The sequence below is a fragment of the Hirundo rustica genome, chromosome 5 (assembly GCF_015227805.2).
Source record: "Hirundo rustica isolate bHirRus1 chromosome 5, bHirRus1.pri.v3, whole genome shotgun sequence".
Lineage (NCBI taxonomy): Eukaryota > Metazoa > Chordata > Aves > Passeriformes > Hirundinidae > Hirundo > Hirundo rustica.
The window spans coordinates 7,831,558-7,857,985 of NC_053454.1; the positions used below are offsets into that span (position 1 = coordinate 7,831,558).

Genomic DNA, 26,428 nt, shown 5'->3' on the forward strand with positions numbered 1-26,428 from the left:
TCAATAAATACACCTGGGATTATCACACACCATCTCCTTCAACCTGGCCATGGGGAGGAGAGCTGCAATTCCCCTTCACGCTTCAGCTCTATTGCAGTGTTTGAGATTTTGGGCAGCCTGGCAAGATTCCCTCCCTGTGACTTGCAGAAATAGTGCATTTAGTGAAGGCAGATGCTGGTTTTTTCACACTCCTTCTAACAGAAACACAATAGATTTCAATATGAACAGCAATGCCCTCTAGAAACACAAAGGACATGATTCAGCTGGCTAAACATGAGGATCTACAATCATTTGAGACAGCCTGTGTTTAGATGGTTTGAAGTGAGCCCAGCCAGGCTGTGAGCAGTGCTTTGGGAGAGTTTACCAGCTGGAGAGGTAAAGAAATACTGTTGTCTTCTCCCTTACTCTTGTGCTGAGTCATTAACGTTTATTATAGGCTCTGTTTGCATGGCAAATGCGAACAAGTCACACAGATACCTTGAGCACTTGCAAGTTCTGAAGGCTAAAATATAAATATTCTTTTCCCCTCTGGGATTGTTTGTTTTCCTAGACTCTGAACATCTGAGACACACGGCTCAATCACATGATTATCTATTATTTCTGTAGTAGCCTTTTGATTAATATCAGTGTCATAACACCTCTGGTCCTAAGAATGTGCTATGCTTAATTGAAAAAAAAAAAAATGGCTTTCAATAGGACAAATAATAGTGAAATGAGCAGGATACATGATAAAAGGATTCCTTTGTCACTCACTTAAGCAAAAGTAATCAAAACACTTCACTATGCTAATAAACTGCAAAATTATTCATTGAGATGGCTTGTTCCTTCCTCATGTCATAGTCTCAAAGGATTTGTCACCAGAGCTTCCACACAGATTTTCAGTATTTTTTGCATATGTAAAGAAGTCTTAAGGGAAAACAGCACAGAAGCTCAGGCCCTACAAAAGGCCCTGTCAGGTGGGTAAGAGCTGTGAACTTAATACACTTCGAGCATGCTGGTATGGAATAATGTATCTAAGTGCGTCCTGTACTCATAAACTCATTTTCAGAAAAATATTTTTAAGAGTTTTGTGTTCAAACTGAAGAATTATTTTACTATCATTTTGCAATAGCCTCATACTCCCTGTATGTTAACAGCTGCACAAAATTAGAGGCTGCAGAGCTCATTCTCCAAGCACTCAGGTGGCTGCCCAGAGAGCTTTGCTTGCTGTGATATCTGGTATTGTGGAAAATCTGCGTCAGGTGAAACACCAGGTCGAGGTAAGGAACAACGTTTAAGCTTGTTTCTTTGTTCCCTTTCCACTAAATTCGAGAATGTCACACAAAATCATTCTTTACGTTCATTCTATAGCTAATGAGTTTAACAGAGGTTGTGTGATTTTCCTCCTGCAGAGCTGACAAGCTCAAGCTGCTTTCACTGGTGGCTCTTGCTCTGAGCAAGGCGCTCTAAACCAGCGTGGCTGCAGCTGCAAAGCATCCTCAGCTCAAAACCTCTGGTGGGGTTACCTCTGCACAATGCATGCATTTTAAGAGATGGACCCCAGTATCTTTGCCCCTTCACCTCTTTACTTCAGGAATACCCACCGAGTGGGACTTTAAAAGAACTCCTCTGCGCCTGAGTCTGTAGGAGGTTTTACAGCAGGGCAGCAACAGTGCAGATCTTCCCACAGGACCTTCCCTGGAGCAGTCACCTTCCCAAGTGGCTCCTGCAGCCCACACTGTGCTCTCTGCTGCTCCACCCAAACTGCACTGAGAGTGAGTTCCTGTCATGGGTGTGGAGGCATTTGCTGAAATTCGAAATAGTAACCCTTGGTCAGTTTATTGGGACATGGAGTTCTTGGAAGTGAAGTACGTATCAGTGTTATTTTCCTGGCAAAATGCTTTAATTAAAGAAAGCCATTTAGTTCCTACTTAATTTTTACTTCTGGTTGTGCTACCAGAGTCAGACATTTAAAACAGACAATTTTGTCTATCCTGCTCAGCCTAATAAAACCTATTTATGACTTCTACACACAAACCATCCCAATCACTACAATTCCAGGTCTTCAAAGGGGCTGGTTTGATTTAGTTACAAAGGGATGAAGAATCTGTGTGGTTCTGGCACTGGAGTCTTTTGTGGTGGATCATCAAAGGCCATGTTCCGTGCAGGTGACTCAAGATCAGTCTTTACAGACAAGGCATGTCAGAGTCTAAGGAAAACAGAAATAAACAGATATAGATAAATTAAAAGGCCACTTCCCATGAAATGTTTGATACAGCCTGCCTTGGTAATGATTTCATGCTTGTGTCCTGACAGCCAGAGGCAGTGTTTCACAGTCCTGTGCCATAGCCTTATGGAATAAGAGCACCACTGACCATTCCAAAAGGAAGTGATCTGAAAACCTTGTTTCTCTGTAAGCAAAAATTGAGATCTATCCCAGCACACACTGTGAGGAGGAATGCCTTGGCCTGTAAGCACTAAGTTGTCTGGAAGAGTAGTGGTGGACAGATGGCTCAGATGAAATTTCAAAGAACCCGAGGCAAGAAATCATTATGCACTTAAAGATACACACTGGGAGGGCTGCTCTAAATTGTGGTTCTTCTCTAAACCTCTTGCAGATGCTAAAATTACAAAGCAGGCTTGAGATCATGGATCCCTGCAGTGATTTCCAAGTTCAGTTATCAGTACCAAAGGATTCAAAACTTTCCTGTTCCTTAATTGGGGGAAGCAGAAAGAGACTTCTTCAGAGCATCTCCACACTTTCTCAAGTGAGTCTTTTCCATGCGGATTTCCTTTAGGCTCCGTTTTATCTCATGAATTCTGTCATATCACTAGTTTTTGGGGAAGAGAACCCACATTCTCTTCCCCATTTCTCCAAGGCAGGAAAAGGAAATATCTGAAGATGAAACACTTAGCCTACAATGTGAGGTTCATGTAGGCAGTAAAAGGATTTCAATTCCACAGTTTCCTCCCTATGACTAATGTGTTGAAATGAACCACAAACAGGACAATGCTTTAAGCTGGCAGATTTGGAAACAAAAAAACCCCCAAACCTGCAAGTAAAAAAAGAGACTTTGATTTTGCTGAGGATGAATATCCTTGGAGTAAGGACTAAAAAAATGTTATTGGCAACAGTTAGGTACAGAAGTATCAATGAGCAAAAAAAGCAGGAGGTAGAGTGGGATGGGAAGCGAATAACACCTGCTGCTAAGATAATTTATTGAAATAACTGAAACATGAAGAATCTAGAAATGCATTTTAAGGCTAAGACATCACATAAAAATAGCTTAAATACCCACCCTTGTGTCAGAAGATGATGGAGGAGAAGCAGGGACAAGAAAGCACATTCCTGGCTCTGTACCACCAGTGCGGAGCACGAAGGACACGGAGGATCCATAATGCAAGAGTCACAGCAAATATTGATTAGTTCAAATGCAGTGCCAGCCCCAAGAGGGAGCACAGAAAGCTCCTAGGCAGAACATCCTGCAGTCTGGTGATTTGTGCATTCCTGTGGGTGGTGGATGTAGAAAGCTTTCAGAGACAAGGGTTTCCTACACTTTGTAGGTAAAAGGACAGGAGCAGCAGCAATTGCTCTGACTGCTCTTAGAAGGTAGGAACAGCCTCCTCAGTGTTAGAACAAAAAGCCATGGATATCAGTCACAAGGAAGTGAAACCCAGAAAACTCCAGAGGGGCAGAATCAATCACTTCCCTGTGCACAGGTTTTGGGCAGGCTGCTTGGATGTTCAGAGGACTGGCAAAAAAAGGACAGGTACTATGCATTTTGTGGGGTGCTGAGTGTATATCTGTTCGTAAAAATGCTGTGTGACATCAACAAGCTTTATTCGAGTCCATCCAGATATTCAGTTATCACTAGCATTCTTTTTAAAGACTTGTTTAACATCTTCCCTAGTTGAACCTTGCTGAAATTTAAGCCCCTCTCTTCCCATTTTATCTCCAGGGGACCCATGGAGCAGCACCTTTATGGCAGCTCGTCTCATACTGGATGAATCCTTTTAGATTTCTCCTCAGTCTTCTCAAGATTAAACAATTAAATTCTTGCAGCCTTTCCTCACAGGTGCTATTGTCTATAGCTCTGATCACTCTAGTTGATCTCCTGTGGATTCCTGTTGCTCCATCTATTTTTTGAAACACACTTCTGAAAATCGGGCAGGGCATTCAGCTGAGACCTTGCTGGGGCTGAAGCGAGTGGAGAGATTGGTTGGACCACTTTTGATCATTCTACAAACACCTTCAGATCCCCAGGTCCTTTCCTGAAATTGATACCTAACTAGCTGTTTCCTACATTTTAGGAAATATGTTGCCTATATTTGGGTAGCTAACTGGTTTTGCTTTTGTGTGAAGCTTTGCATTTATTCTCACTTGTTTATATCCATCTTATACTACTATTCCGTTGTGTCCAAATCCTTTTGAATTATAAACCTGTTGGCCAGAAGGATTTAAAGCAAGATTTCAATTCTACAAAAGCAATATAAACAGGATTCAAGATCTTCCCAGGAAATAAATATATGATTCATTGTCAGAAAAATATTTGGTTTGTTGTGCAAATGGAAGTCTGCCAAGACTGGAGGTGTAGGATGAATTAAAGAGGTTTTTATTAACCTGATTTCCAGGGAATGGAAGGTGTTAAAGGATATGGATAATGCCAGGAGAAGGTTACATTTTAGGTCAAGTATGAGAAGAAGTGAAAGGCCAAAAAAAATTCAGCTCCAGAAGAAAAATCAAACATATCACAAGCCATACTATCAGAAGCAGACAGAGAGTTTGACTACAGCCCAACATTTGCAACACTTTTTTAACCTCATCTGAGACCCACAGAGGCCCCAAGGGAAGATGTTGACTTCTCCCAGCTCATATGTTACAAAAGCTCATTATATTTAAAGGAAAACCTCCCTGGGAAGCTTATTTAATTTAACATCACGGCTCAAGTGAATGGATGGGAAGACAAACAGAGATGGGGATTGCTGGCAGGCGAGTAGGGTGGCTCAGTTTTCAAACTGCTGCAGAATTTATTCATTGTGAAGAAATGAAGTTCTTATAGGTGTCTTTCACATACAGTTTGGAGTCAATCATGAGCATGAACTGGCTCTGGGACATAGCTTAGAGTTAAAAAGAGGGAAAAAAAAAATTCTGGCAGAAGTCCTGAAGACACTTTTCTTCTTCACCTAACCAGATACCAATAAAACATTTAGGATAAATCATCAATTCACTAATTTCTGGACTCAGCTGGATGTGGACTAATGGATCAGTGCAGAGAGGCCAAGCAACCCAGGGAGATATTTAATTTTGTCTCAGCTAATTCTGTAGAGGAAGGCAGTGTAGCAGGCAGCAGCCACTCGTGGGGAGGATGGAGGTTGATTCTCAGGAGCCTGTAACTACAGTACTCTGTTTAACACACAAATTGGAAAATGGGATTGTAATCTGATGCATGACACTTTTGAATAATTAGATGTGAGAAATTCAGTGTGCACAGCAGATGAAGCTGCCAAAAAATGTGGGGGGAGGGTGGAAACCAGAGAGAATTTCTAGTCAATTTTTGATAGCCTGGAAAAATTGATCATGAAATGAACAACTACTGTAAAAATATAGTTAGCCAGAGAACAGTCTCCAAAATGCCATAAATGCATAAATGTCATGCCAAAGGGCCGAGAAGAGTGAACTGAGGGCACAAAGATTAGAGGTAAAAAATATAAGCAAATTTTTTTCTTTTTTTTAACTTGTGGACAACTAATAGTGAGATTTTTACTAGAAATAACAACAGCGTCTATGAAATGGGAGGAAAGGTTAGCAGTGGAAAATTATCAGTGTAAGAAGCAAAAGCTGAGGAAGAAAGAAGCTAAAAATTGTCCAACTAATTCACCTTGAAGGGAGAAGGTGACATGGAAAAGTGCACAAAAATATGCAAATGTTGGTCGGAAGCTGGACCTCCACAATTCAAAACACAAGCAGACAACGTAAAAAATTGCCTGGACTTAGAGTAGGCAATAACATGCATGATAACAAAAAAGGGACTTCCAGAAACAGGTGGGAGAAGTGCATTTCAAATATCTCTCAAGAGAACCAGCTGACCAATGACAAAACTCTGGCTTTTGTCTCCAGAAGGGATGAGCTGATTATTAGGCTGGGGGTGTTTCCCAGTAAGGCAAACGCAGGGCACAATTGAAACTTATTTAAACCCGAAGATGCACCCTCTACTAGAACCACTGCAGAATGGCAGAAAAAACGATTCCTTTCCACTCCCTGAATGTTTCTGACAACGTGCTAATACCAAAAGGAAGTTTGCCAGCCAAAAGGGAGTCTGTGAGCCAGGGAATATAGTAAATTCTGGCAGAGAATGAGGCAACACAGGTGGGAAGGCAAATCCCAAAACATTTCTGGGGCTTCTTCTGGAATGCACTATATCCTTCATGTGGTGCAGCAGAATGTGTGAAGGGAATTTCTGGTTTGTCTTCCACTCAGGTGATTGCTGTTGTCTGAGGAATGACATAGGACCAAAATTCAGGTTGGATGGCACCTCAGGAGGTCTCCAGTCCAACCACCTGCTCAAAGTAGGGTGAGCTATGAGGTCAAAAAGACTCAAAAAGTTACTCAGGGATGTGTCCAGTCTGGTGGAGCAAGAAAAGATGTTTCAGGCCACTGAGGAAATGTATCAAGAAACTATCATACAACCTTGAACCTGTTCTTTGGCCTCCTTTTAAAATCAGATTAAACAAGAAATGAGAGGAACAGGTTTTGTTGACTCCCAAAAAATTAACTTTGTTTATTTTTAAGGGCTTTTTCTTAATCACTAACATGAACAAAACTATGTCCTGGGTGATCTAGTAGTTTCTTAATCTACTCTTACTTTTCAAAAACTCACATCTTTTTTGCCTCCTCATGTTTAAAATGTCTAGCTCACACAAAATCTGAGGCCAGTGTTTGAGCTGTGATTATTATCAAGTTGGACCAGCACTGAAGATCAGAGTCCTGCTGTCCCACAGTTGCATCTGGACATTCCAAGATTTGTGAACATGGAAGAATTGGCAATCCCATCCCATGCAAACACCAGCAAACAGCTGAGTTGTTCTGTTTCCCACAGACAATGAGTTAAAGTATTTTCAAACAGCGCTCTTTCCCCACTACTTCACATGACAAACAAAAAGATTTACAGATGATTTAAAGGAAGATTTGGGCCATCAAAGACACACCTGAAATTAAACCCAGACACAAATCAGTTCAAAAGGGTAGAATCAATTAATGAAACTCCTGCTCACAAAGGATACCTGAAACTAAGTACCACCAGCTCTTTCCCTCTGCCCATCTATTCAGTGATTTCCCATGCTCATTGATCAGTACCTTTGTAGGGTTCTGCAATTCAAACAAAAGGTTTTGTTTCTTGCTCTCCCAGTACCTCTTTGTAGGTTGTGAGGAAAAGGAAATCATTGTAGAGATCAAATTGAGAGGTTTAAGGATGGAGAAGCGCTCTTATAATTGTTCCTGCTCAAGCCTAACCATGTTTTAAAGACCCTTTCATGAAGAACCAAAATAATCTGACAAGGTGGTTATTTATTATAATAAGGGTCTTGAGCTCCGTGGTGTGAAATTATTGTGCCACCCAAAGGAATTTGAGCCAGTCATCAAATACTAAATATTTTCAACTATATTTATTTGGGAGGAAATCTGTGGTCAGGACAGGCCTTGCTTCCTATAATGGATCTTTAGATTCAGACCTTGACTAAGATTTTGAAAAACTGCACTGCCCAGATTTTATGATTCCACATAGATCAGCGCACAAGAGTGGTAATACCGATGCCTTGTCCTCTGGAAATTGGGACATGAACGGTGGGACGTGTCGTTGGGAAATGAATTGCAAACACTACTCTTTCTCAAGGGGAGAAAGCTTCTCAGTTTCTTTACTGGAGAATCTGGAGCACTGGAATAATATCCCAAGTTCATGGTATGTTTCCTGCAAGTTGGGGGGACACAAACTTCACCAAGGCGCAAGACTTGGTCAGCAACAGTCCTCCAAAATTATGCCAGTTTGCCTTTTGCCCTCACACCAGTATGCACAGAATGAGCCCTTGGAAACACGTGATAAAGTGGCATTGGCTTGGCCTTCTTCCTTCTGTTAGCTGATTCTTTCAGAATTTAAAACCCTGAAAAACTGTGGCCCAACGAGAATGAAATATTAACTTTGCCTGCTTGTATGAAAATCTAAACAAAGTGCACATCTGGGAAACTGTGACTGACAGTCTTTTGTGAAGGGTTGTGTTTGAAAATTTGTATGGTGACCTATGCATTTCTGTAGCTTCATATTTGAACAGATGTCAATTCACACAAGTGGACTGAGGTTCTTTTTGTTCTTAAGTGTGTTTTTTTGGTTTTTGTTAGGCGGAAGGGTTTTCCTAGTGCTGTTTGGGGCTTGAAAAAATACACCATCCATCTAATTGTAAAGTATATATCCTAAGAAAAATACACAAGGCAAAAATCAGCTGGGAATGTACAAAAAAATGATTATTTCCTCCATATAGTAGGAAGGTTAGCAATGTAGCCTTAGAGAAACAAGGCTTAGTTAGTAGAGACCTCCCAAAACCAGGAGATCTTCAAGAGGAGTGAAAGAGATGAGACAGTAGAACATTTCACCCTTATTCAATGCCACTGCGAACACAGAGGGCTTGAAATAGCAAAAAGCAGAAGAAAACTTGTGCAGCCTCCTCTCTGCTGGAGAGGTGGGATCAGGGCCCCTGCTCACAGGACCTGGCAGGGTGTCACAGCCATGCAGGCTGGATCCCCCTGCCAAAAAGCTGACCCCAATTAATATGCAGAAGGTTCTGATTTTGCTTACATGATCAATGCCAGTTTTATACGAATCAATTTTTAGAAACTACTGACTCACGTCAGCTGACAGGTTATGTATGATTAATAAGCAACATAAGAAAACAATGTTTAATAGTTTAATGGCTTTAAGTGCAAAGTAAAATTATTTAATTATACAAATTAAAAATGCTGCAAAGCCTTTACAGTCATACAGTTCTAGAATTTAAATTGTATTACTGTGATAAATTGATGTCTAATGCTGAAATATACTGAACAACTCTTAAAAGTTATGTGCTTGACTTCAACTTCTGAATAATTAGTAGACTTCAAGGACAATTTCATATTCCACAAGCACAGAGACAGAATTTGTAAAACAGTAATGTTATGAAACGAATCTCATTTGAAGAATAAACTCTACAGAAAAACAAAGTATTAATAAAAATCCAAACATTGAAATAAAAGTCTGAATCCTAAAATTTATCTCAACAATATTTATCATTATATAAGTAATAAAAATAATATATTAGGCAAAACTATAGTAATTTGTCTAAAGTATGCTAATGCAATGGTGCAAACTCAGTTTGAAATTAACTGAATGGACAACGATCGCCTTATTTTTAATGCATTTAGGCTTCAAGTTTTGTTTACCTGTTTTGCTCCAAAATTCTAGATAAAAATTAAGTTCACTAACTCTTTTTCTAAGTCTGAGGAATGGGAGGTTTAATATATGATGAACACCAAGCAGCTGCATTCACCTCACAAAATACAAACTAAGCTGAACACAACAGTTAAGCATCTGACACAGTTCAAATACTGCCAGCTTATAAGTATTTTTACACAAGTACTTCACAAAATATTTAACATTAAAGTCTAAATATCCATGTAACTCAGATATATTTGTGGTGCTCCCAAAGGGTTAATACTGTCTTGTTCCATTTCTTACATGTAGTAATTTAGCTGTGAACAAAAGCAGCTCCCCGCTGGATACCTTGGCTAAAGGAAACACAATGAACTGGTAAAAACCAGTTTTATCTCACTGCTGTTGCCTAGGGCTACAGACAAAATGAAGTAAAAAAATTCACATGCAGAGTATTAGGTGCTTATGAAAGATCCAGCAGCGCTGTTGCCTAGTGATTCAGCGAGGAATCAGCACAAGCCAATGAGGTGTTTGGGTACTGAATAACATCCCCAATGACTGCTTTACATCTCCTGCAATTCTGTCATACACCCCCATGATTTCCCAGTGGTGAGAATCACTTTCAAGGGAACCTGCCAGGAAAAAAATAAATTAAACAAATAAACACATCACATACAGCAAGATTACTATTTTTGCTTTTCCCTTTGGATGTTGATACTGCTCTAGATTACATGCCTATCCACCAATATGAAATGTTCTTTATTTCTATTAATACTCAATTATTGCTACAATTCTGATAAAAACACCTTAACAATTTCACCTAACCTTTAGTTTTCAAATTGCAAATACATGTTACTGAATCGCAAAGAATACACTAAAGCAAAATTCATCTTATGCTTTTAAAAGAGCTAAAAATGATGATTTTGATGTTTATCATCAGCAACTTTGTCAGCAATGCATGGACATTAGGGTTTTTTTACCCCCCATTTTCAAATTCTGGGGTATTTTTATTGTTGCTTTGGTTTAATTTCAGTTTGTTTTGCAGTTTCTAGTGCTCTTGTACACAGTAGATTTGTTGACATGAAAGCTGCCTCATTAGCATGGACTATATTTTGGAAAAGAAAAAAAAAAAGCTACTTCAAAGATAAAGCATCCTTTACCTCAAAGAAGAAAAAGAGATCTCTCCCCATTAAGACTATATGTATGCTCTACTTCAGTGACATTTTGTCTCCATATTAAAAAATAATATTCATATTAACCAAGCACATAAGACATGTTTAGCTGAAGTGAGTCTGCTGAAGGAGAGCAGGAGCATTTCATGAAAACCTTTTCATCTTCAACATCTCTAATCCTAAAAGACATTCTCCTACTGTATAGAAGAGTAAACAACATGAACAAAAAATACTTTTTTTCAAGATCACTCTCAATTTCTTCTCTGAGATCAAACTTTATGTTTTCTATCTGGCCTCTGTCATTGATCTCATTTTGAAGTTTCAGAGGAAGGTGAAGTATCTTCATGATGGATGTAGTCTAATGTGATGCACAAGAGAAAGCATGTCATGACTCCTACAGCAATTTTCTTATGAAAAGGAGACCAAACAAAGGCAATGAAATGTGTATTTCCAAATACTTCTAAGGCCTACTAAAAAGTCCAAATCTTGGAAAGCCCCAGAGAACTACTTAATATCCAAGAATGTGTTTCATTTCACCTATTAAGGCATGGTTGGTGTTTAATGGAGAATTACTCTTCTCATGGGAATGGCACATTGAATCCATCTGTTTAATGCGTTGAGATGGATTTGTCACTGTGTGACACTAAACCACCTTAGACAGATGTGAGTAACAAGGTATGTCCCATTTGTCCACAGACATTGAAACCTTCTGCCACTTCGGGGTTAGTATGAAAAATGTAACACTAAAATGATATTCTACCCCTGTAACTGGGAACACTCTTGGTAACCACGTAAACATTTGTCTTTCTTAGAAACCTAGTACAGTGCTCATATTTATTTCATGACCATGACTGCCTCTGACAAAGTATGAATGTTGTTACCTCTGAAAAAGGCACAAAAAAGTCTACTAAAACTATACATAAAGGACTATAGTGCTGCTATTCACTTTATGTGCCACTACTTAACCATATTTGATTATTTTTAAGAACCTTATAGCAGCATTAATGCCAGGTATATAATTTAGTAATTAAAAAACCAAAAAAGTAATACACCTTGAAAAACACTCCTTTCCCACCCCCCCCACCCCCCCACCCCCCCCCCCAAGGGATTTGTAACAAAAGAAGACGGGCAAACACAGGTGTACAATGTAAGCAACCTACAGAAATGCAGTTTGCAATGCTTGGGAGTATCAGTGAAAGAAATTTATAATCCCAGTGTGGCCAAAAAGTCTTATTGGACCATATTTAGTAGACAAGAATGTAAAACATTACAAGGGTTAAGTGAACAGTGAGGGGAGAAATCAATATGGGAGGCAGAAAGAGTATTTTAGATCTTGGATACCCTTCATTATCCTTTCTCAATTTTTGTGGGAAGGATGGGCTCCCCAAGGACCCATAAAGGGTCTTGTAACTGCAAGACCTCCAGAGAAAGCCTCACAAAGTGGCTGGAATGCTGCAATAGACAGAAGATCTGGAAGAAGAAACACAAGACAAATTATCAAGTAGTTTTCTTTTTCATCTGTTTCCATTAGTGCAAGTCTGCATGTTGCAACCGTTTCTGAAATAATTAGAAGAAAGCTGTTTCTGTCCCTGAATCTTGTTGAGTATTACTGCTGAGTGAGTGACCTGGCAACACCAAGTACTCCATTTGTCAGGAAACTGGAAACCCTTGGGCTGTTGCTCACTGAAGTTTAGGGATTCCCAGGAGCTTTAGTCTTTTACCAAACAACAAAAGCTGAGCAGTAGGCTACAGTGACAGTACCTGTCGAAGTCCAGGGCAACCCTTTGGTCACCCTGGAAGGTCAGAGACCTGGGTAGAGAAGTCTGAGACCCTGGCACAGAGCCCAGGAAGACTTTGGCTTTGATTTTAGTCCATGGAAAAGGCTTCCAACACTGAGAATTACAGGCCACAAGAGTGTGAAAGATAGAAGTTTAGCTTATCACAGGGTGAAAAATCATCGTTCTGGGTTCTTTAGTATGGAAGTGGATGGGAGCAAGATAGAGAACTTTGGGCGTTGTCTCTTGCTTCTTCTTTCTTCTTCATTCACTCCATTTTCTGTAGTGATGGTGGCACAAAGTAATTTAAGGAGATTGGGTCAGAGTATAGACGACCTGTTTAGTATAGATAGTAGGTATTGGCAAGTATCTGTAAATAAAGAACACGTAATAATTTGTATAAAAGGCAGCGACCTCCCAGCGGGAGGGGAATCGCCTGGTGCCCGAGCAGCTGCACAGACCTTGGCTGGGCACAGAAAGAATTTTAAGATAAGAAATAATAAATAAAGCATGCAACCTTAAAAAATCAGAACCTAAAGACTCCGTTTCTTTCTTGAGTCTGGCTCAGGGCATTTCAGAAGGCAAAGGACTTTAAAACCACCTGAATCTTAGGAGAAACACCCAAGAGGTACCAGTTTTGTAGAGAAAAACATATTTTTTTAAAAATGTAATTACAATTAGGTCTGATATATAGACAGCTGTGTAGTTATCCACTCACTTTTTACAGATGTTGGTCTGGTAGATGATGTCCTCTGCCTCTAGCAATGACCAGCAATTTTGTCAGCTTTGTGTGTTAGGCAACCACACAGGAATGTTAAATAGACCCATTTTCTAAGTGAAAATTACTGAAGACAGATCTTTTGCAATATTTTCTCAGCAGTAACGAATGCCTGGCACATCTAGAAAGCCTATTAAAGGGACATATCTCTCACTCTACCACAACCCAACAGAAGTTTCATGGCAATGAATGAAATAGATTTTTAAATTACCATATGCATTGCTGCGATAATCTCACTTTCCAAAAGGGAGTATACCTTCTTTCAGTTATTTTCCTTTGGAGCTTTTATAGTAATTTGAGAAAGCAATTACCACAAATACGAAAATGAAACAATTGAAGTGAAAAGCAAAACAGTTGTTTCTAGATTCCGATGATGATGATGATGATGTACAAAGCTAAGTATGCCTGAGAAAGAAATGGAAATTGAAAATTGTCCCTACCTTCAGTGGCACTTCCAAGGCTGTGGTTTGCTGCAGGGACTCCATTGTTCTTTTTACCAGTGCTGTAAGGCAAATTTGAAAACTTACAGCTTTATTTTCCATGTTAGAATTGTTATATATATACATATATATTTTAAAAATAATTTTTAAAATGTTGTTATAAAATACCTGCATTTCTGCATAAAAAAATCACAACTTTTTCAGAGTATTTTTAAGTGATATTTTATCTCTTGTGAACAGTTTAATTTCTTTTTAAAAGTCGAATTTTAGGGTAAAATTTGCTGAATTATTTAATTAATATATCCCATATATAAAGAAGTACAGCACTGCTACATTTCACATAAAGGTATATAGAGCATGTGTGAGTGCTCAGTTTTAAACTTCACTACTCATAACTGCCATCAACTAGTGTTTGCTAACATTTTACGTATTTTAATTTTCTTGTGCAGCCATAAAACTCACTTTAAAAAAGCTAGGAAGAAAAGCCCACAAGAATCTGAACTTTTAAAAATATTTTACTCTTCAAAGTAAAAACATCAGAGCCAATTTTTTTTAAAAAATCATCCCTGTGGGATAGCAGAGCTATCAAGACTCTAAACAATTAAACTTCAGTATAATTCATGTAACTTAACAACTCATCATGCCATAACACTACGCTCACTATTACTGTGCAAATGCAGCTATAATTATTCCAAATCAATCGTTTGGGATCAGATTTGCCATCATTGGTCCTGCTAATTAGTATTTTGCTTAACAAAGATTGCTGCTTCAACACATACTGTTCTAATAAAAATCAAAGAGAGATTCAATGGATCAACAGCTTTTAAAAAGGAAGACATTTTTGGCTAGTGAAAGTGAAGCAGGAATAGCAGGTGGCCCCAGAGCCTGCCCTGCTCTGACAGGATGGATGACGAATGGCGGTTGTCATGTGCCCCACAGACCTGAGGAAGAGCAGGGTCTGTGATATGAGCTGGGAACTGCTAGAGGGAAACCCACAAGATTACTGAGCAGCTCCCTTTGAAGTTACCCCTCAGTGCACATCACAGTTCTGTGGCAGCTGAGGTCAGAGGCAAAGGAGCAACAAGAGCTCTAAGAAGCTATGGATGTTGTTGCTTTGGCTGCTGCCAAAACCTTTTCTAATGATGCCAGCAATGAAGAGCAGTCTGTAATGTTTCGTGTCATGTCGCTGACACTGAGGCTGGCCTGATAATAATGATGAGGATAACCAGATTCTGTCTGAACAGTGCTCAGACCGGGCTGGCTCATTCAGATCTCCGTGCTAATGAGCTGTCATAAGCTTTTCCACAAAGTTCAAATTATGCGCTAACTCAAAGTATCAGCAGATCAAGTGCCAGAGCTGAGGAAACCAAGGCATTTTTCGACACATCTATGTACAGCTACACTTGTAGACTTGGTTCACGCTAGATTTTAGGTAGTTCATGGTCCAGCGTGGGACAGAGTAACATTTTTGGAGTAAGAAACAAACATTGAAATCCACAGATTGTGAAAGAAGAAGTACTGGCCTAAATAATTACTCATTTGTAATCCAGTCCAAATCAACATGGCTATTAATAGAGGAGTGTTCAGATGCCTCTGTCTTGAGAAGCCCACTCTGAATTTCAACAAGCTGTCAGCTCCAGGAGGTCAGCAATGCAGCAGATGCTGGGGCATCCCAGCCAGGTGGGATGTCTCTGTGTGTTGCCACTTGGTCTTGGGTAAATATTTTTTCCAAGCTATGACTGCACAAAACTTTTGAGACGGTAACACCTGAATTCTATGCTTCTCATGCAGAATCACTCAGCTCTGTATGTTCCACCAGGCACTTATGAAGGGGACGCTCAAGTTAGTGCAGCTTAACATTTCTTTTGTGTTTGTTAGATAAATAAACAGCAGTAGAACATTTGGGAAATGAGAGGAATAGGTCTTCTTGACAAAATGAGTTCCAACAGACAGTAAAAGATGGAGCATGAGTCAGCAGGATCACTTCCTGGGCTGAAAAATGTGAGTGATATGACAAAGGCTGCTGTCTCCCTATGCACTGAGTTAGACCTGTTTTCTCCAAGTTCTCTAGACCTCTGAATTTGACTAGTTCTGTCCCATTTAGCTGTTATCCCCAAAAGGGAATTCATGATGGCAGCAATGACTGCAACGGCTTTCTGTGTTGGTTCACACACTTTTCACTCTAAGGCATCTGGCACAATCAGAATTCTGTTGCATTCTTAAATACTCTTTATTTTAAAATGCACAGATTAAAGTGGCCACATCAGTGAACAAACCCAATGGTTCCTCATTCACTTTGACAACCATTAAAAACTTCTCCATGGGTTTGCTTCATTTTCTTCTTTCCTTTTTTTCTATCAGTTCAGCTCCCTGTTTGCCTTCTCATGTCACAGGCTTCTCTATCCAGAGTTTAGTAAAGCCATTCATTTCAAGCAATCTGAAGTTGTTGTGCCTGCATTTCAGTCTTTTGAAACCACTCCTTTGCAAATATCAAGAAAAAGCAGCTGGACTGCCATTCCTGTTCAGTGGTCTGCTAAGACTGTAAACAGAGAAGAGGGAAGCATTTAAACTACATTACAGTCTTTGCACAAAAAATGAATAGGTATAGTGGCTGAATACATTTAGGCTGGAAATTTAAAGTTCTAGAACAGTCCTTAGTGGGAGTAATTTTTCATATGAAGATGATAATTTATAAGAGAGACCATATGGCATGGGTGTATGTAATGGCAAGAGAGGTCCCCTTTAGTCCCAGGTACATAATATCCTATTCTCCCACTATTTTCTCAAATCTCCTTGAAAATTTCCCTCTTTCTCAAGGCTCAGAATAAATAAGCAGACATATACAACTGTATCTTCTTTATAGCTTTATACATTTTAGAGTGTAGTCACTAAATACCAGAACCACAGTGTTTAAACAGATGTCTCTACCACTCTTAATTTTTTGCTTCTTTTCTAAGGTTTAGACTTTGGAGAGATAATGATTATTTCTGTTCAGTCAAGAATCTAGTATATCTGGGGCACATAAATTATTAATTTTAAAATGTTCCTTTACAGCCAGCCATATACTGCAATGGCATCTGTAAAATGCTGTTGTCCCAATATTTGTAAATTATCTCTAAAACCCATAGTCAGCAATTAGGACCGTTGTTGATTATACTCATCTTGAAATGCTTTGTAAGTGCTAAGTATGCACGCTAAAATATTTTTAGCAAAGTTAAAGGACTATTGAGGAACTGAAATTTTAACATATGTTTTAACATACATTAGATTTTCTTGATACTGACCAGAATAATTATGCTTCTTGAAAATGCTGTGAATTGGAACAAAGATAAGACATGCATGTCTGCTGTGGAACAAAAGCTTATTTGTCCCTATCAAACTGAAGACATTTTTCAAATGCACTCACCTATGAAATTATGACTCTAGAAACACGTCAAAGCTGGCCAGACATATGATCTATGGGACAGGGATTTTTGCAAATTGAAAGCTATCTAGAGGCATCTTTCGTTTACGCACCAGTGTTTTTCAAGTTAGAAAAAGGCTGCTCAGAGAATGGAAAATGTCCCTAACTTGTGATGACCAGCTCATTGCTTTGTTCTTCTGTTCCTACAATCCCCTTTTGAACATATGTACATTTTTATGAAGCTGCCTCAGTACCCAGTAAGCATAAAATTTTAACAGAATATTGAAATTTCATGTAATTTGCATGTGAGCCAAAAATGTGTTCTGGCAGATGTTAAAAAAACATAGTCTAAGATATTGCTCTTTAGGTAGCAAGTGATCTTAATACCAACAGAAATCGGTGTAATTTATATATATATAAATTTTTTTTTGACTGGTACTTTCAGTATTTTTAAGGTAAGTACTTCAGCTGAAATATTTTATACCTGGTAAAATATTGGAAAAGTTGCTTCAAACTCTACATTGTACATGTACCAAAAATAAGAATAAATGCAGAAACTCTTTAATTCTATCAATACTGTATAATTATAAATGAGTTCTAAAAAAACACCTTTAAAAATTAATCTAATGCACTGTGATATTGAACACAAAGCACTGGAATACATATATTTCTACAAAAAGATGTTATTTCAAGTAGCAAGTATCTTTCATTTAATTATCACTAATGGATGCAATCAAGCAGACAGGCATGGAAGAATCCACAGTAATTGCCACTGGCAAAGTTCACCTTTCAAACCCCCAAGCTATTTATGGAACACACATTAGAAACCAGACTCTACAGATGTAACTACAGGTATCCCTGTAGTGTAAAAAAAAATTTGCTTTTCTTCACCACAAAGTGTGTTCCTCCTTTTAGCTGTAATGCATTCAGCATAATCCAAGGGCAAAGAGGCATCTCAGACATAGCATGGAGCACCAGTGTGAGAAAGAGTCCCCACAGAATGAAAAATTGGGTCCTGCCATTCCTAAATACTCTTCCAGAGTCTCTACACACTCACAGTCTGATTTGGGGACAGACTGTCTACCTGACTACACAGACTTCAGGAGTCAGAGATGCTGAGCATCCTCAGGTTCAAGAACCCAGTTTTTGGCTTTCCCATAATATCATCTGTCTTTCTGCTTCCTGGGCTGCTGGAGTGCTCAAGATGTGAGGAAGCCAGACAGGCATGCTGGCCAGAAACCAGGCAGATTATTGATGGTAAAGCTGAGAGTCTTCTGCCCAAGCCAAACGAATTTCTGCCAAATGTTTTCATTTGAACTTTCCAAGCACCTTCTAATAGGAAATTAGGATTTTAAAAAGCTCCTTTGCTGTCATGTTCTTGCCCTAAACAGAGAATTGAGGGAAATAATATGCCATATCTTTGATGAAAACTGCATCATTCAGAGTAGTATGTGCTTCATTGTATTTCAAAGTATGTCAAAGCTTGGGCAGTAAAAACCTTGTCATAAATAAATGATGTTCTGCCTTGTCCATGTAGAGTGAGCCATATGTGTACTATAAAACTGTGGGCGATGGATTCTTCTTGAAGAAGGTATTCTTCCAAAATAGATAAGACCTTGTGATAACCCACCTCATGCAGTACTTTGAGCAGAAGTAGATCTAGAAGAAAAGGAACCCTTCTTTGCTTGCCTCTTGTTTATTATATTCAAAAGATTCCAAAACATCTGTGCATTATTAGATGCACTAAAAATGGGATTTCCATATATTGAAAAGTCCTGAAAATTCTTATTGGAGCATATGAAGTCCCAAGCAAGATTAAAGAAAGCGCCAGTATTATGATTCCTTGTGGCAATTTTCAGCCACCATTCAGGAGAGTCTTTGAAGCAAAAGGACATTTTAACGTTGTGAAGCAATTCAAAAGAGACTCTTTCATCAGGGAAATGTTGCTGAGAAGGCTTATATCTTGCACTATGATTTAATAAAACAATACTATTCACCTTTATGTTCTTCATTTATAAGTCTTAAAAATATTTTAAGTTTCACATCCATGCTACAAACAAGAAAAAGGAGACGTATATTTGTTGTTGCTTTCCTGAAAAAGTAGATCAGAAACATGACTGGAATCAGAATGCAAACATGCTAATAGTAGGCCAGTACTTCTTGGATCACATTAAATGCAGTAGAATAACACAGCACTGAAGTGTAATCCATTAAAACCCTCAAACACTGCTCTTTAGCTTCAAGTCCACGTCTTTCCCTTTACCAAGCTTTGTGACTGTACAACTGAGATTTCTCTCTGGATCATTAAACTGGAGGCTGGAAACTGCAAGTCAGCAGATTCTGTAATTTAAAGTTTCTGAATGGACAAAAGCTCATTAGATATGTAAAGAGAAAACTAACAGCTAAAGAATATTGGCAAATAAAAGTAAGAAGAATTGGGATTTTGAAAAAGCGTAAAAGAACTTTAAGTAAAGAGATGAAAACCATTTTTGGACTTTCAAAGCACTTAAGTGAATTAGGAGCGCACATCCTACTGACACTTCTTTGGTTTAACGCTCAGATACCTAATCTGTTACCTCACTCAGCAGCTCCTGAAATAATTGGAAAAGATTAGGAAAAAAGAGTGTTTCTATTTAGTTTCATCTGAAAGGAATCTAGGTCAACTGTTCTCAGGCTGCTCTGTGATGTGAACTGAAACCGTTCACACCATGGTCTGGGACAATAGGGAGATCTGCTTCAGCACATACTTCTGACTGGAATTGAGATGCTAGTTCGGATATACGCTTCTCTGCCTATTCAGATCAAACGAAATCCTCAGTAATGACTGGAGAATCTCCAGCTCTGGACCTTTTTAAGACACCTTGGATTAGTTCTTCAAACAGTAACAGCACTATTTGCAACACACAGTCAGGGAGGTTGAAAGGAACCTTTGAAGGTTGCCTGGTCCAGCCCTGCTGTTCAGAGGGGCCACCTCGAGTTGGTTACCCAGGACCTTGTCCAGATGGCTTTTTTGCATCTCCAAGGATGGAGACTCCACGGCCTCTCAGGGCAACTTGTGCCAGTGCTGTCACCCTCAGAGTAAAATAGTGTTCCCTGATCTTCAGGGAGAACCTTTTGTTCCAGTTTGTGACCACTGCCTCTGGTCCTGTCACTGGGCACCACCATTTCCTCTATGCCCACTCCCTCAAGATATATATATTAGTAGGATCCCCTGAGCCTCCTCTCCTCTCCTCTCCTCTCCTCTCCTCTCCTCTCCTCTCCTCTCCTCTCCTCTCCTCTCCTCTCCTCTCCTCTCCTCTCCTCTCCTCTCCTCTCCTCTCCTCTCCTCTCCTCTCCTCTCCTCTCCTCTCCTCTCCTCTCCTCTCCTCTCCTCTCCTCTCCTCTCCTCTCCTCTCCTCTCCTCTCCTCTCCTCTCCTCTCCTCTCCTCTCCTCTCCTCTCCTCTCCTCTCCTCTCCTCTTCTCAACAGTCCCAGGTCTCTCAGCCTGCTTCATTGAACAGATGCTCCAGTCCCTTTGTCATCTTTGTCACTCTTTGTTGCAGTTGCTTCAGGCTTGTACTTGGGAGATGAACCAGAGCAAGATACAGTACTTCAAGTAAGGCCCTCCCAGTGATGAATGAAGAGGAAGGAAATCAGGTTAGGAAATCAGTGTCTCAGGTTAGTCTTTTGTGTTAAGAATAAGATGAGTTATCACTCTTCTGTTCTGATGGGAGTATATCTGGAAGTTCCTGTAATGCAGAATTTCTTTTTTTTCTTTGACTCTTATGGCAAAATAGAGACAAATTGAAAACTCAATCTTCAATCAGCAGAATGAAACAAACCTCCATCCTGAACACTCAACTTTGGCAGCCTATGCTAAGTGCAGTGACAATTTTCAAGGTATCTCAGACCTCTAGACTGCCCAGGTCCATTTTCTAAAGGTCATCTTAGCAACTTCAATTATAGCTTGATGGCTTTGAAGCACAACAAGGAATTTACAGGTATGTTTGTTCTGCACCCTGCAGCTAGACCTGGAGATCAGCAAACTAATTACTGTGCAGAGCATACTCTAAACTTGAGTATTCAAACTGCATTCTTTTTGCATTTTCAGAAAAAAAGCCTCCAGTCATCATGCTTCCATAGTGGGATAATGTATTACCATTATTCATATGATAGCTAGAGGTTTTTTCTGTTACACTTGAAAAGTATTGATTTTTCTGAATTTGCTACAAATTCAGACTAGTAATGGAGATCTGAATCTTACCCAATGAGGGCAGAATCTATGATTTTCTATATGTATAATCAACCATGAATCATTTTTATCTTTTGGGTATAATATTAGCTCTATACTTTATGCAGATAGATGCAAAATAAGATAATAAAAATCCTTGTAAGCTGTCCTACAGATGTCTTTCAGTATACTACACTTCCTAACTCTGAAACTCTGTCACTTTTAGACATTGCCTTCTCTGAACAGATATTGCAATTCCAATAAATTGTATCATGGTTTTTTCAAATTTAAATCAGATTTTAACTCTTGTATTTAGAGGTCAAATGTTAACATATTAACTTAATTCATTACAATGCCCTGAATATATTGAGCTGAAATATTTCAGGTAGTTTGTTTAGATTAGATAGACTTTTAATGTTCTCATTTTGAACTAATTCTCACAAGAGGGATCAATGATGAAATGAGACTAATATAGCAAATTGCATTGTTCAAATGAACGCAGCACGGGAAGGTGAAATTAATTTTTTATGAAATGCTTGTGCTATAATGGAAGATATGTCTTTTATTGGTTCATTTAAAATATTTGTGACAGTATGCAAATTGGTTTAGCCAAACATATTGTTGAGCTTAAAACTAGACCAAAGTTTGTGAATAAACACTTGGTGCCTACAGGAAAAAATCTACTGCTTACTGGGGAAGAGACCCAACAGTCTGCTATGTGCCCTCGCTTGCTTGCTAAATTTGTACCAGATGCTGGGACAAACTCTGGCTTATGGAAAAATGTCTGGAAGTAAGCCAGATGAGAAGATAGAAACATAGGCATGAACTTTTACTAACCTTAACTTTGAGGGTGCCATCATAAAGGTTTCTTAATTTAAAAAACTAGTAAACTAACTTCGCAATTACAGTACAGTATAATCTAACATGAAGCATTAAATACTTTTTTATGTAACAGCCCCTAATCTAAAGTACTTCAAACTGGTTTATTTCCTTCTAAAACTTTGGAGGAAATACTATTTACTTTTACAGGATTCACACGGTGGATGATGAAATCTTGATAAAAAAACTAAATACAAAGAACCATGGTAATGAATTCCAAATGAGTATATCACGTTTTATCTACATAAGAGCCAGTGGTGGAAAACATTCAGAAAAATCTGCTTAGTGTACGTTTTCTTAATTGTGAGAATCAATGCACTTCTTCTCGCTTCATTAGTCCTTTATTCTCTGAGAAATCACAGGATAGAGAGAGTAAAAATGAGTGGAAGGAAAAGAGCAAGTGAGATTGTGTTTACCTGAGAATTCCTGGATTTGTGAATCTTCCACTTCAAACAACAGTTCATCATGGATCTGGGCAATTAACCTAAAAATTTCAGAGACATCAGATAACATATGCAAAAAAAAAAAATTTTACAATGCTTTCCATTCATGGATAAGTTAAAGTGAAAATAAACATCCAAAGAAAATTTAAAAATCATTAATGGACTTAAGAATTGCCCCTCCCTATATTCTGGAAACACAAAGGCCATGGTTGTAAACCCAGATTGTGCTTGCAAGCTTATAAATGTCATTCAGGGTTTTGATTACATGACTAGGTATTACTTAAAAACAACATAATTTGCAGAAAAATGCAAGAAATTACAGAGATGTGTTTTGTAAATATAGCTTGGATGTTTTGTTAATATAGCTTGGTTTTCTGAATTGGATATAAAGAAGAAATTCTTATTCATGAGTGTGGTGAGGCACTAGAACTGGTTGCTCAGAGAAGTTGTGTATGCCCCATCCTTGGCAGGGTTCAAACCCAGGTTGAAGGGGCTTGGAGAAACCTGGTCTAGTGGAAGGTCTCCCTGTCAATGGCAGGGGGTTGAACAAGGTGGTCTTTAAAGTCCCTTCCAACCCAAACCATTCTGTGCTTCCATGATTTAAATTAAATGTCACTTGTAGACTTTTCTCAATACCTTTTCTTAATAATAGCAGTTATTCAAGTAAATAATTCTTTACAAATGGTTGAAACATCAATATGGTTATGACTTACAACTTTTCACAGCTCCTTAAGATAGTTTCACGCAGCCTTAAATTACAATGTGACATTGACTAACAGTGTGGTGAGCTCTAATAATAGATCTTAAATTATTAGTCACTTACAACACAGTCAGAAGCAGAGTGAAAAAGATTAACATATTTCTAATAGGAAATTAGGACACAGGACACAAAAAAGAAATAGATGAAAAGACCAGGATCATCTATAGCAAGAGAATACCGTTACATGAAAAGTTGTCATTTCTAATTCAAGTAAATTAATTAAAGCAAGAGTGTCCTCATAACCATTGGAACAGCATGCAAAAGGTATAAATCAGAACAGTGAATATTAAAGATGACATAACAGTCAGTCAATAGAGTAAGTGAAAATAATTGCATTTATTAAACCAGGGCAATAAAAACATGATAGACTGGTTATTGTTTGTTCCAGAGTAGTGTCTCATGCCTTCAGTCAGGATTAGAGCACCATATATTCTGAATATAGGGTAAGGAAAAGTCCTTTATTACAAGAACTTATATATACATATATATATACACATAAATATACATAAAACCAGCATAAATTTATCAGGATTTAGGAATGAAAGAATAGGATTTTCAAAACCTCTCAGCATTGTAACAACTGATCACCTCACCTCCATGCTAAAAGTAAAACAAGAGGGGCAGGGTTGGACCAGAATTAAGTGCTACCTTATGTGTGTCTGAAAACCTGTGGAAGCAATATAAATTAACTGAAATTTTCTCTCTGGGCAGCAAAATAGACTTGATACAACTGTACATGATCCAGCTCACCTACTGAATGCAGCCCAGCTCCTTTAGCTTAGCTCTCCATCACGGCTAAAGGACTCTGTTTCTCATTCACGTCATCCTGAGCAGCACAGCCCAGCAGCTCACTTGCATTGCCAGTTAACTCAGGACCTGCATGGAGCTGCAGAGTTACATCTGACACATCTTACACTTCTACTGATTAATTTGAACTTCAGGACCATGTTCTCTCTGCTAAATACAGAACTAGAAGTTGGCATTGCTGGCTCTCTGTCTAGCTCTGCCGCTCTCCTAACCAATGCCTTCAACTAGAAAATGGGAATAATATTTCTGAGATCTAAGAAATGAGTATTTCTAATACACTTCTATTTTCAAATGAAAGATATTACAGAGGATTTAATTAACACTAAACATGATTTCCTAGATGGATGCCAAGAAGTGAAATTGTACACTACTTCCTCCTTAATGTTCATCAAACAAGATATGTATTTTTTGATGATGTTTTATCTCTTTTTCTTACACATTTCACAGCAAATAATCAGTTCTGGTCTTACAGTATAAGAGTACAACTCCGGCAAAAGAAACACCCGACAACCACCTGTATTTTTTCAAGCTTGCTTAAGTAATAACCCTTGCATGAAATATGCTGCTCCACAGAAGGAAGCATTCAATTTGACATCAATAAAGATGAAAGAAAATAATCAAAGCAATTTGTACATTCAGAATTTACAGCTTTCACCATTCCCCTGCACGCACCCACCCAGCCATTGCATACTCTGAGTGAAAGAAGTTTGAAAAAGCTCCTATACTTTTGCTTAAAAGCTTAATTGAATCCTCTTCACTTTGAAGGAATGTTGCAATGGCAAGCTCCTCTCATTTTCTTTCTAAAAGGTATGGCCAACCGGATTAGAAACTGCAAACCAGACAGAGACTTGTATATTTTTAATTCTACAGATGATAAGAATGCCTTTGATTTAGAAACTAGTATTCTAATAACTATGTTCTTGCCTGACTGAAAATCAGGCATAATTTTTGATGAGTACGCATACAATTTCTTTTACTGAGAAACATGACTCGCATCTGAGCATGCCAGTGGTGTGGAACTAGAAATAGGGCTACAGCCTGACCCTTCAAATGCAGAAATATTTCTGTGATTGCCAGTCTGAACATGGTATTGTGCCCAGCATACAACAGCCACATTAAACTATTATGCTGCACAATAGAATTTTAAAAAGAAAATATTTTTCATTTTCTTAACACTACATTGATCATTCTTCCAGTTTCCTATAAAGCAACACAGCGAGTAAATTCTCAGGCCTCCAATGGATCAGACCAGCTATTACTACTATATCATAATCATATATTAATGAATTATATATGGCAAAACTAATTAAACTGTTCTCAAATGATTTTTTTCATTATATTCTATTTATGAAGCCTATTGTTAGAGTATACTTTTCCTTCGTTCCAGGCCAGTTGTCTAATAAAAGAACTAAAGCAGATTTTGTTTGTTACTGGAGATCAATATATTCCAGGTCTGGACTCCTCTGTTCTAAAGTACAGAATTGCAAGGTTTTCCATGACTAATTCAAACACTTAGAAGTAATTATACTATTGAACTGACCTCAGCAAAACAGCTGATACCTTATTAGTGAGCAATTGTATTTTTCTTTATTATTAAAGGAAACTACTTTCTGTCTAAACTCAGAAAAAGAGCATTGTGGCATGACATGGCAGGCTCCAGTGCAGGTATATTCACTAAAAGAGGCCAGTGTAGGAGAGGGGCAAAAAAAGGACAAGATTGCCATAGCAGTCTTCATCAGAAGGAGCTTTTTAATAGTGACATGCAATGCTTCAGGATGTTAGAATGTGCCAAGAGATGCTCAAACTAATTAAATTCATGCTTCTTTTACAGACAAGGGACTAAGGCTGGTTCTGACCTAGATGTTCTGAGCTCACACTTGGAAAACCCCAGCTCTGTGTGTTGACTTTGGGCCAACGCCCAAAACAGTGACCAGAAGTCAGACAGAGATTAACCCTCTGTACATTTTTGTGATATATTTTTTGCATATATGTTTTCACCAGGGAATTTTTTACTGCTGTTAACAACACATCCAAAGCACAACACAGTTTAGCTTTCCAGATTGGTCTGTAGGAAGATAACATAAAATATAAAACACCAACAGTTTAGTGGTGGACTTGGCAGTGCCAGTTTAACAGTTGGACTCAATGACCTTAGAGATATTTTCCAACCTAACTGATTCTATTATTCTCTATTACATTGAGCTGTCTGTGTTAAGAATTTGAACAAAAAACAAATTTTAAAAGGTTTTAAACTGGGCAACTGGAAAAGCTGTTAAAAGAGGGTTTGATCATCATGCATCATGCATAGTGGACTCAATGATCTTAAAGGT

The 26,428-nt window shown here is 38.5% G+C and overlaps 1 protein-coding gene across 1 annotated transcript in view; it reads right to left on the minus strand.

Moving 5' to 3' along the window:
* Positions 1-9,933: 9,933 nt before the first annotated feature.
* POLN (DNA polymerase nu) overlaps positions 9,934-26,428 on the minus strand; it is an 89,867-nt gene continuing 73,372 nt past the window's right edge. Inside the window, exons 22-24 of the mRNA XM_040065108.1 lie at positions 22,505-22,572; positions 13,597-13,658; positions 9,934-10,063 (exon numbers count right to left, since the gene is read on the minus strand). Of these exons, the coding sequence (XP_039921042.1) occupies positions 9,995-10,063; positions 13,597-13,658; positions 22,505-22,572 (199 nt within the window). The 3' untranslated portion in view covers positions 9,934-9,994. The remainder of the gene's footprint in view (positions 10,064-13,596; positions 13,659-22,504; positions 22,573-26,428) is intronic.